This window comes from Chelon labrosus, assembly GCF_963514085.1.
Source record: "Chelon labrosus genome assembly, chromosome: 14".
NCBI lineage: Eukaryota > Metazoa > Chordata > Actinopteri > Mugiliformes > Mugilidae > Chelon > Chelon labrosus.
In genome coordinates this window covers 8147194-8159579 of record NC_140347.1, presented here as the reverse complement: position 1 = coordinate 8159579, position 12386 = coordinate 8147194, and the positions used below count along the sequence as shown (strand labels likewise).

Here is a 12386-nt window from a genome sequence, read left to right as displayed (position 1 = left end):
CATGATAGAAATTTAGGAACATAACATCAATGTGTCCAAGGCTCCCTGTTTGTGTTCACACTGCGATAGAAAGTGGTCACAAGTGGCCCAGACCACCTCCAAGGTTCAGACCATTTTATTTGAGCAAACTGATAAGAAGTGGCCAGGGGCCAAGTACAGGTGTGAACACATCCATATTAAGGACACATTCGGAGGTGGTCTCGGCCACTTGTGAAATTTCTTTAGTAGTGTGAACACAATGTGGGCACCCTGACGTCTACTCAACTAACGTGCTGTTGCATGAGCAGAATTTGCCTCATTCATTCAGAAGAACCCGCACAATGACTATTTTGAGTGATCGTCATTAGAGTGAAGAGGAAAGAAGAAGTAGTTCAATGTTCAGTTCACATGGATAAAAGTGAACTAGTTCATGTTCATAGTTGCCATTTTTTAATTTTGAACTAAGTTTATAGACTCCAAAATGAACAGTTTGCATTCATTTTTTAAATGAGCAGCTTTTTGTTCAATAGAATCTCTGACTGACCTGCCATCCATCCAAGGCCTGTGATATTTTTTTCTACCAGGATCTGTGCTGCTTTTTTGAATAACTACTGACTGTATATACATATAAATAACTCAACTATATGTGTGGATCAGTTGCTTCTGCAGCGCCTGGTTGCACCAGCCATGCCGTATGCCGTAAACTGCACGTCGGCTGACAGCTGTCGTAAAACTTTTCATTTCTTTTTTTTCCTGAACGAGGGTGAACGTCGTTATTTCCCTCCAGACTGAGCGTAACTCACGTCGACGCTCACAGTTGGAAAAATGATGTGTTCAGTTCACAGTTCACAAAAACACGAACAGCGCTGTTTTTCAAATACTTAAAATTAGAGATGCACCGATTTATCGGCTGGTGACCGGAATCGGCCGATTTTCACGTGATCGGCCATGACCGGAGACCGGCCGGTCAGTCTGACATACGCCGATTTTTTTGCCGGTCAAATGCACTCGGGCGCCGCATGATTTACATCGCGCAACATCAGCATCACACGCAGGCCAGCTGACAGCGGGCCCCTCCCGCATCACCCTCTCCGTCACCTGACTGCAGCTGGGTCTCTCTCCTCTCTGTCTCATCCTCTCTGACGGAGCTACCAAACTCAACTGTTTCTGTCAAAGATAACGTGTTGTGTCGGGCTTTTATACAAACTAATGGACGTTAACACTAGAGCTAGCCTGTTAGCTTACGTTACAAGGCTGGTAAACGTTGGCTGCGCTGTTTCTAACCTACGTTCACTTTACTAGTCCCAGCTTCACCGTCACCACCTTTTTTTAAATATTTGTTAAGAAAGTCTTTAAGGCCTCTATTTTCTTCTTCTCTTCTTCTCTTTTCTTTCCTTTTCTGAGCACCGGACTTGTGCTGACCGGACATTTTGAGCGGACTGAACTTCAAATCAAACGGCAACATCAAATTTTGATCAGTGGCCAAACCATTTTTGTGTTGGGGGTGGGGGCGTTCTTGACCACTATTTCAAGGACAAGTAGGAAGAAAACAAATAAAAAGCTTTTATGTAACTCAAATATTACATATTTTTTTCCACAAAAAGGCCTATTTTATTTTTTATTTTTTTTAATTATTCCATAATTTAATGAGGGCCCAGTTCTGCCCCCCGGGCCCAGGACAGCAGACATTTCTTTAGTTGGATATTGGATATGAAAAGAAAGAAATGGTTCTTCCATAACACTGCACTTTAGATGTGTGTGAACTTCCCACACCAGGAGTAATTTATATAGTTCTATTTTTATAGATATATATGATAGCGATTATCTGTTCAAAAAATGTTCTATTAAAGAAAAGATAATATTAATATTCTATTAAAGAAGAGAAAATAAGTCTTTGTGTGTGTTGTAAAGTGGTTAGAAAAAATGAAATCGGAATCGGCTAAAATCGGTATCGGCAGGTCAAACTCAATGAAAAATCGGAAATCGGAATCGGCCGGGGAAATTGTAATCGGTGCATCTCTACTTAAAATTAAAAATACTAAAATTAACGAATAAATCTAAGCTCTAAATTATGACATGCAAAACAAACATATCGTCATATAGGTAATTACCAATGTGTTCATGTTGTTGTATAGTAGCCTCGTGGAGTTAAGGTAGATATTTCACCACTAATGACTGGAGTCTTTATTTACCTTTATTGACTGAGATTTTATTTCTGTAAACAGCGCTGAAGGGATGTTGGGTTTCTGAAATAACTAATGTCAAAGCAGAGATAAGGAAATAATAATGCCCATGTCAGGCCGCAAACACAACACACAGCGCTGTTCATGGTTCTGAAACAGCATTAGAGACTGCAGCTGTTGGTGTTTATTTGCATACAGAGAATGAACCTGAGATCTGATCTCAAGTGGTCGCTCAACGCTGAACAACTTTTTTGCGCGTGTGGGAGGACACATTCAGTGTGACAGAGCGCGACATGAGGAGGGTGTTTAAAAGTGTGAACACCGGGAAAGCGGCTGGACCAGACGGGATTAGTGGGCGTGTCCTCAAAACCTGCGCTGATCAGCTGGCACCCCTGTTCACAGTGATATTCAACCTCTCACTCAGTGTGTGATCCCAACCTGCTTCAAGAAGTCCATAATAGTCCCTGTCCCAAAGAAACCACAACCCAGCAGCTCCAATGACTTCAGGCCCATAGCCCTCACATCTGTGGTGATGAAATGTTTTGAGAGACTGATCAAGACATTCATCACCTCCACACTGCCCACCACCCTGGATCCACTACAGTTTGCATACAGGCCGGACAGATCTACAGATGACGCCATAAACCTCCTCCTCCACAAGACCCTCTCCCACGTGGACACTGGTAAGGGAAACTATGTGAGAGTGCTGTTTGTTGACTACAGCTCAGCATTCATTACCATAGTCCCCTCCAGACTGGCTGCTAAGCTGCATGACCTGGGCAGCTTAGCAGGTGGATCTACAGCTTCCTGACCGGCAGACCACAGGTGTTCCGAGTGGGTCACCCCACTTCAGCCCCCCTGACTCTCAACACTGGATCCCCCCAGGGCTGTGTGCTCAGCCCTCTGCTGTACTCGCTGTACACACATGACTGGGAGGCCACTTCAGACTCCAACATCATCATCAAGTTTGCTGACGACACCGCTGTTGTAGGACTAATCTCCCACGACGACGAGACAGCCTACAGGAGGGAGGTGTCCCACCTGGAGGACTGGTGCTGGGAGAACCACCTCCTGCTGAACGTCAGCAAAACAAAGGAGCTGATTGTGGACTTCAGCAGGAAACAGCAGAGGGACTTCCATCCACTCATTATCTGTGGCTCTGAGGTGGAAAGAGTGGACACTTTCAGATACCTGGGAGTGACCATCTCACAGGACCTGTCATGGACTCACCATCTGAACACCATCGTGAAGAAGGCCAGACAGCGTCTCTACCTCCTCAGACGTCTCAGAGACTTTAAGCTCTCTCTCAAGGTGCTAAGAAACTTTTACACCTGCATCATCGAGAGCATCTTGTGTGGGAGCATCACCACCTGGATGGGAAATTGTACCAGGCAGGACTTCCTGGCCCTCAAGAGGGTGGTCCGTTCAGCGGAGCGGACCATCAGAACCCCCCTCCCCAACCTGCAGGACATTTACACCAAACGTTGCAGGTTAAGGGCCACAAAGATCCTGAAACAGCCCAGTCACCCCGGACACTCTCTCTTCTCCCTACTGCCATCAGGCCGGCGTTTCCGATGCCTGAGGACAAAGACTGAGAGGCTGAAGAAGAGTTTTTATCCCCATGCCATCCGCCTGCTCAACTCTGAGCCTTAACTGGACTTAAATATCACTGCACTTTATTCATGTAGCTGCTTAATATTTAATACTGTAAATTTATGTACATATACAACTACCCCCCCCCCCCCACCTCCCAAGTTTACCAGTCTATATTTTTATTCAGTCGATATTTTTATTTTTATTCTCATTTTTTTATTTTATTTTTTTTATATTCTATTTCTCTATCGGTGCACATTACACTTATATCACTTACCTTGTGTGCAACTACTGTTTACTGTAGTACTCATATATTTTTTTACTACTGGCTGCAGGTACAACAGTACATTTCACTGTGCATTGTACTATGTATAACTGTGCATGTGACAAATAAAATAAAACCTAAACCTAAACCTATAAAGTCAGGTGTGTATGTAAAGCTGGCCACCTGTGATCAGATCACTCAGGATGCATGTTTCTGATCGGGGCCTAGCTTCATAAATGCTCCTGTAAACTATTACGACAAAGTATAAAAATCCACCTGCAGCTTCAGACGCTCCTCCGACAGTTCCTCACAGCACATCTGATCAACATCGACATGGAAAAGAAAAGCAAGTAATTTCTATATGGAAGATAAGAAGAGTAAAACAAAGATTTTCTTTCTGTTACGCCTATTAACGTATTTTCACATCATCAGCAAAAGAAAAAGGAAGGAACTAAAAGTACACTCCCTAAACGTTAAAGTGTCGTTTGTTTGGTGGTGAAATCACAACTTTAAAATACAATTGTATTTCCACAATAATGAAATCATTTAACTGACATGACACGACTCCACACGTCCCCTGAATCACTTCTGCCCTCAGGATGTACTGTTGTGTCAGCCCAGGGTTTTGTTTCCATGCTGTGTTTTTTTGGTACTTTTTATGAATGATATTCAGTGGATTGGTAAATAAAACATCTACTGTCACACAGACAGTATAGATAACAAAGACATATAATAATGTGCAGTCCAGACAGGTTGTAGAAGTAAACCCATAAAAACTTCCGGGGGTGGTTTTAGACCAGCACTGTGAGTACCTGATTTCAGATTTCATCGCTCCAGACGGACTTTCTGAGTCTTGGTCTTCTTCTTGGTGTACAGTCTGGTTACTCCCTGATGACAGACAGACAGGGAGACACTGTATAAATGAATCAGAAGGTAACCACAACACCTTCAACACATGTAAAACTGAATCAGGTCAAGTCAGCTGCTGAGAAAGATGAACAACAGAATGTCCACTCATTTCTTACTGACTGTTCAATCAGCACTTACTGTATGATGAACCACTTATCTGATGAGGTCACGCAAAGCACCAACATGGAAATAATGGGAAACGACATGGTGATTACCCTGATTACCCTGATTGACACATACATCAAAGTAAACCGGTGACTCATCATTTCCGATCCACCAGGACTGAAACTCTTTTCGTTTCCTTACATGGAAATCCAGTGAACGTGATCACCAGCAATTATTTCGTCAGTTTTTTTAGGCAGTGGAGCAGATAATGTTAATGAGAGTTGTATGGATAATTGGTCAGAGAACGCATGGACATAACAGCGATGGAGGAAGCAGTGTTTGCCCTCTAGCAAATTCATATCTGAAGCCTGTCCCAGCTGTCAATGGGCAAGAGAAGGGGAGTACAATAATATAACAGATGGCCAGACAATCACAGGGCTAACACACAAAGACAAACAACCATTCACACTCATATGCACACCGCCTTTGGACTGTGGGAATAAGCCAGAGATGGATATAGAAGACTGGGACTGTCAAAGGTTACGCAATAACACAAATTCCTTTGAACTCCAGCGACTTGTTTGACGCAAAACTTTTTAAACAAACAAACCTCCTTCAGCAGTAATGGATAAAGAAAAGGGTCTGTAAAGTTCTGCTTCCAAGTCCTGCCTTAACAAGAACAACTTTCAATTCAATTCAGTTTTATTTATATTGCGTCAGTGACAGTACAAATTGTCTCAAGACGCTTTACAGAACCCAGAGCCTAAAACCCCCAGAGCAAGCAGCTAATGCGACAGTGGTAAGAATAAACTCTCTTTTAACAGGAAGAAACCTTGAGCAGAACCCAGCTCATGTGGGGCATTTGTCGCATTTAGCGTATCATACGGAGCTATTTGGATTTACTGTAGACTTGCAGTTAACACCTGAGTACGTCAAGTGTTCAACCACGTGCTCCCCAAAGCTGGGAAGGTTGCGGCATATGCGAAGCATATTTTCTGAGATTATTCTGGAGAATATTCTTGACAGCGCTGGTTTGGATTTGTTGCACAAATAATAATCACATTAATTTGCATTAAGCTGGCATATTTATCCACTCCCATGCTGATAACCGTATCAAAAATCTTGAAAAGTATCCTTTCAAGGTACATTTAGAACACATAAATACGCGTGATTAATCGCACATCAACTATGGACATCCAAAAAGCTTCATAAAAAGGCAACTGGACTTGTAGAGTGCTATTCGGATGAGTGGTGAAATGTCTTCTCAAAAAACTCTACAAGTCTGGTTGCCTTCTTTCAAACCTTTACAGACATATCAACTATGGACAATGATGCGATTAATTTTCGATTAATTGCACATTTACTATGGACAATGCAACAATACAATATTTTAATTGATTTGATTAGCAGCCCTAATAAAGTCATGTACAGTATGTAATGGACATTGAGAAGGAAGGACATGGACATTGAGAAGGAAGGACAGGGACATTGAGAAGGAAGGACATGGACCTTCAATGTTTCAATCAACCTTCAATGTGGGGAGTAGTGGAAGACAGATCAGAAACGAGAGAATGTGTTGGGTACGTGGTGAAGGACAGCTGCGCTCTGCGCTGAAACCTGGAAGCAGAAGTATGCGACCGGATGAGTGCCAAACATCTCAGCCTCCTGTGAGATATCATAGATGAAAGAGCGAAACGTCGACCCGGCCGTGAGTTACACCAGGGAGTACGATCTCACACTGTCCCAGAACAGTGGTTTGATTGTCTTTTTCTTTACCTCTGGTGCTGCGATAAACTCTGCTGTTATGCCGTGGGTCTCTGACAGTTGAAACCACTGGTTTACTTGTTTCATTTCAGGTTTACACTGCTGCTAATAATTTATTTTTAGGGTTTCTAATATTTTGTAAACTTGCAGCAGCTGCTTATTGACAGGATCAAAATAATAGAAACATGCGTCTGAACAACACTTTACGATTTAATAGTGCTACAAACCAAAGCGTTCACAATAAAAACACGGTTGTTCAGTTATTTTAAACAACAACTGAATATGATTTAGCGCAGTGAATTTGATTTCACTGGGGTACCTAATGAATTGGCAAGTTGGTGTACAAGCATTGCACAGAGAGTAGTACAACACAGAAAAGGACAATACGGTGATTGTAGATGAGAACTGTCACTTATCAACCTATCGTCTATAGAGTTCTCTTTAAATTTAGTTTGTTAGATATTTTAGTGCAATAACAAACACAACATGTCCCAGTAATCAGTAACTGTCACAATGAAATACATTTAAAGATATGAGGTGCTGTCTGAGACTCCCCTTATCATCCTTCCTTTATCATCCAGGTAACATTGGCTGAGCAGCACGTCGCACTGCTGGGCTTTGTTTACACCAAGACTGCACCTTGATGACTAAGAAACCCGATACGCAGTTAAAGCACTTTCTAAGGAGGATCGGGAACAAGATCGGGAAGAGGGTCAAACTGAAAGTAAAGACAGATCAAGGTCTGTGGACGCTTAGTATAAACCTATTAAAGGTAACGGACGCACATAAACATTTTTAGCATTTGTGGAGGACATGCAGCGTTTTAAAAGTGACACTGGGCCAAGGATTCCTGAGGCTGAGACACTCCAAAGCCGTCATCCATGAGAAACTTTAAGTCACACAGTAGCTTCTGGGATTTAGCTGAGCTCTCAGAATAGCAGAACGGTTAATTCTCACAGAAACGGCAGTATGCTTTTTGTGAAAAGGTGAAAGGTTCCCACAATGTTTTCTCATAAAGCTGGCGTTTTGTCAAGAATGAAATCAGCATGCGTTATCAGTATCTGTCTGTTTTCACACACACTGGCTTGTCAGGGCGTAAGACAACGGCATTCAGGCTTTTATTTTAAATTTATCATTAAAAAAAATCTAAGTTGGGGGTGCTTAGTTTAATGTTTAGCTAGTCTTAACAGAAATATTCCATTTTAAAAGATACTAGTAAGGCTCTGGGTTCCTGTAAGCCCCATTGGTTCAGTGGAAAAGCAGCTGGTGACTCACCTCCTCAGGTAATAAGGAGGAGCCACAAACACAAGGATGAACAGCAGTTTAAAAGGGACGTCTACCATTTGCCCTGCACATTGGAAGATTACTTTCAGACCTGCTACTGACTCTCAGAAAGCAGAAACCTGCAGGAGGACCGAACAAAGAAAGAAAAACTGAAAGAGGACTTAAACCAAAGACACTGAAGGAAGTGATTTCCTTGTCAATTTGGACAAACTACTGTGCTCTATATATGTGGGACAGTGTCTGCCCTGTTCTCTCATTCCCTGGAAAATGGATGTGACTTCTCAAATGGCACAAAACAGTAGCAACGACACTGACAGCTGTGCAGCCCACAACCTGGCCCTGTACAAGTTCTACGCAGCTGTCTTAATTGTGATCTTTATCTTGGCTTTGCCTCTGAACGCGTCGGTCATCCACCTCTTCATATTCAAGCTCAAGTTCTGGAAATCCAACACCAACAACGTCTTCCTTTTCAACCTGGTGCTGGCCGACATTCTCCTGCTCATCTGTTTGCCCATAAAGGCACACAACTTCATCCACGGGGAGAGGAGGAATACGAATGACGCCGTCTGCAAGGCTATGCTCTTCATGCTGTTTTTAAACCGCGGCGCCAGCATCGCCTTCCTGACGGTGACTTCCATTGATCGGTAGTTTAACGTGGTGCACCCCGGTCGAAAGAATTTCCTGAGGGCGCTGAAGAAGTCCCCTCACATCTCGATCCTCATCTGGCTGCTGCAGCTGCCCCTCACCATCCCCACCATGCTCAAGAATTTCGAGTGCTGCAACAGCCTCGGGAGTGAAGGCGATAACCATGAAGACGACTCGTACACAATTAAGGTAACGCTTACAAACGTTTTCAGGGCGGGTCCAAAGGTTTTAGTTTGCAGAATGAGATGAAAGAAATTAGAGGAAGAATCAAACCTCCCATGTTATCTTTCGAGAGCATGCTCATGACAGTACTCTATGTGGCAACACACTGCTGACCGAGCAAGTTCGGATGACAGCAGCTGCCTGTCACTTTTTCAAAAGGACAAGTTACTCAATTTGCAGTAACAGAAAGAATAACGATGGTGAAATCATAAATATTACTTAATTTACGCAATCATGCTGTTGAGGTGTGATCCATGGAAAGAACAGGGGACTGGAGGTTATCTCATCCCAGTTATTTTTGTACTGGTACAACACATGGGACACTGCTGTGTTGAAGTGTTGGATGTGGAGGCTGTCAAGCTGCAGATATGTGCATTTAAAGACTAATAATTAAATGATGTTGTTTTTCTTCCATCTGATTTCACCAAGTGATCGGTGATCGATTGAATCAGGATTTTTTATTTTTTTCAACCACATTTCTTCCTGGAAGACGATGGTTCCCCACTTTCCTTCCAGTTTTTAATAATTCGTTGGACAGTTCTTAACCCAGTTTTAGTAGTTTCTACAATCTCCTTAGATGTTTTCTCTGCTTGATGCATGCCAATGATTTGACCCTTCTCAAACAGACTAACATCTTCTCCACGACCACAGGATGTGTCTTTAGACATGGTTGTTGGGGTTAAATAACTTGTTGCCAGCCAACATTGTTTTTCCGTCCATCTGAGGAAGGACGGGAACCAGAAGAAATAAATTGCTCATTTTAGTTTAAAGGTCCTATAAGTACTTCTGTTTTAAAAAAAACTTTCATATGTCAGGCTTCACAGGGTTTACGAGAAGTTTGATGGACCTGGAGGCAAAGTGTTTGCAGCCGTCAGGTTCTTGGATCAACATTTAGAGGTTTATGAAGCATCTTGGAAGGAAGAGACGTTTGGCCTCTACAGCTCTCCATGCAACAACTGAACATACTACCAGTTCATTTATCAGCGTGTTGAACATCTACACACAGCTGCTGCAGGTTTTGTCTTCAGGTTGAAATGAGTGATTTAGGTTTTTCTGATTTTTAAGGGAGATCAAAGAACTTCAACATAAAAAGTGGAGACACTCAGAACCTCCTATATGATCTCAACTCCATCATGCACTACGGAGAGTAAGTTCCATCGCGAGTGTCCAGGTCATTTTAATATAACTGGTCTAATTTCTAATTATTTAATGATCGTCTCGTCGTTGCTGCTGCAGATATTTCTTCAGCGCGGATGGAAGTCCGACGTTGCTGCCCAAGATCGGTGGAGTGCAGCTGGGTCAGAGGACGCATCTCAGCCAGCTGGACGTGCAGAGACTCAACAGACTCTACCGCTGTGGTAAAAGGAAACTCTGAACTATTTAATCATCTGCACGTTTAATGTGACTGTTTTAACATTTGAATATATTGATTGTTCTTTCAGATGAGAGGATGAACTCATACGGTTGATCTGCGTTTGTTTGTCACTGAGATTTAATAAAAATATGAATCCATCTCTGTATTCATTTCAACCCCCCCACGCACAAATGGTTCATAATGTGCAGCATTATCACTAGAAATATGGTCTGATGAACAAATATGATTAACACCATCTTCCTGCTTACATTTACACAACAGAAGTCTGATATTTAAACAGATTTTAAAATGAATATTTACTTTATTGGAGCAAGTTATAATTACTTTATACATTGTTAGAGTAAAGTCGTGTACCAAATGTGATGGAGATGGTATATATGACATTTTTTTGCCAGTTTTTACTTCAACTATTTAACCGTATTAAAATATGCCTTCATTTATTTCATGTTAGTGGAATTTTTAGATATTTTTCTTTGTGCATGCAGCCTAACGTTGCAGAGGTTCACTTTGTAATTGCACTTTTGTAGTCCTCAGTTTTCACTAACATAAATTTGACTATCGCAACCTACATAATATACTGTATATTTACCAGTGCAGAGACGCAAACATTTGTTTTTCTGTGCATCTTTGATCAAAAAGGATCCAAATCCACAAATGTTATAAATGCAATGAACAGTATTGTCATGTTCTTTTGTCTTTAAAATAAATAAAGGTCAGTAAATTGCCATAAACAAAGATCAGATGTGGACCTGTCAGGTTTCACAGGGTCTATAAGACGATTTCAATTCACAAAAGTCATTAAGAACTGAACACAAAGATGGAGTTTCTGGCCCGAGATGTTTCATATATTAAATTTCAAGATTGACATTCCTCAGTCTATTCATCTCCATGATAACAGCAGACTGACGCTCAGCGACAATCTGACGCGAGGAACTGATGCCTCTAACAGCCATTGTTGAGTACGACGGGTGACACACACACCTGAGAGAGTCGGGTTCTGTCTGTAGGAGGAGCTACGAGAGCGTCGGTCTGAACGGTACAGAGAGTCTGGAGGGAAACACTCCTCATGTACATGTTGACGGGTTAAAGAGCAGTTTAAAGGTAAGAAATCAGTTTGGTTTTATGTATTAACATTTACTCATTTAAGCTTTAAGGAGTCTCTGGTTCACATATTCTAGTCAATTCTCCATAAATGTACCGTTTTATTTCACTTTAAAACATTTTAAAACATTGTCAGGAAATTTTTTTTTATGTTTTATGGAAAATAAATGTAAAATTTTCCAGAATTTTCCAGATTTTCTTCCTGACGTTCAGCGTTATGACTAGAAATATGATTAACATTTTCACTAACTATCTAACTGATTAAATACCATCTATATGCATTATTTTATTTCATAATTCATATATATTTAGATATTATTCTTTATGCATGCAGCCTAATGTTGCAGAGGTTCACTTGGTAATTATGTTTTGCAGTCCTCAATTATGACAATTACATTTATTTTTCTTGAGAGAATTTTCTTTTGGTTCCTTAAATTACATATAAATTAATGTAAAATTACAGTAATTGAATGCAATTAAGTCTGCAGCTCATTATACAAAGGTTTATGGCCTTACTAATACTTTAATGTTTGTAATGTTATGATAAACCAGTTTATAGGAAGCCTATATTATGTAATGTGTATTATAGAATATTTACATTTGCTGCAAACTTTACTGAGAAGACACTAATAGTTTCCAGCTGGTGCACATTTATCACCTCTCTTATTATTAAACATGTTCAGATGATGAATACATTCAGGTCGGTGAAGTATATGTTGATACTCTGCAGCTGCTGACCTGAAGTAGTGTCGGGTTTGTTTGGGCGTCTCAGATTTACCATGTAAACGCGTTACGCTCACATACAAACAAGATGCTGTGAGGGCCGGCCAGGGGATAAACTGGGAAAGTATTCACTTCCTGTGGCCACTGAGGATGGAGGTCTTTAACTTTAACTCAACCCGATCAGTGATTTTTAATCCTGTCTTCTATCTACCTGTGTGTCAGTAGATCACGATGCTGC

The 12386-nt window shown here is 41.4% G+C and overlaps 1 protein-coding gene across 1 annotated transcript; it reads left to right on the top strand.

The window, feature by feature from the left end:
• Positions 1-8349: 8349 nt before the first annotated feature.
• Positions 8350-8976, top strand: gpr31 (G protein-coupled receptor 31; the record flags this gene model as incomplete). Its single annotated transcript, XM_084560362.1, is given in 2 exon segments — positions 8350-8727; positions 8731-8976. Coding segments are annotated over 2 exon segments (624 nt in total).
• Between the last annotated feature and the right edge of the window lie 3410 nt (positions 8977-12386).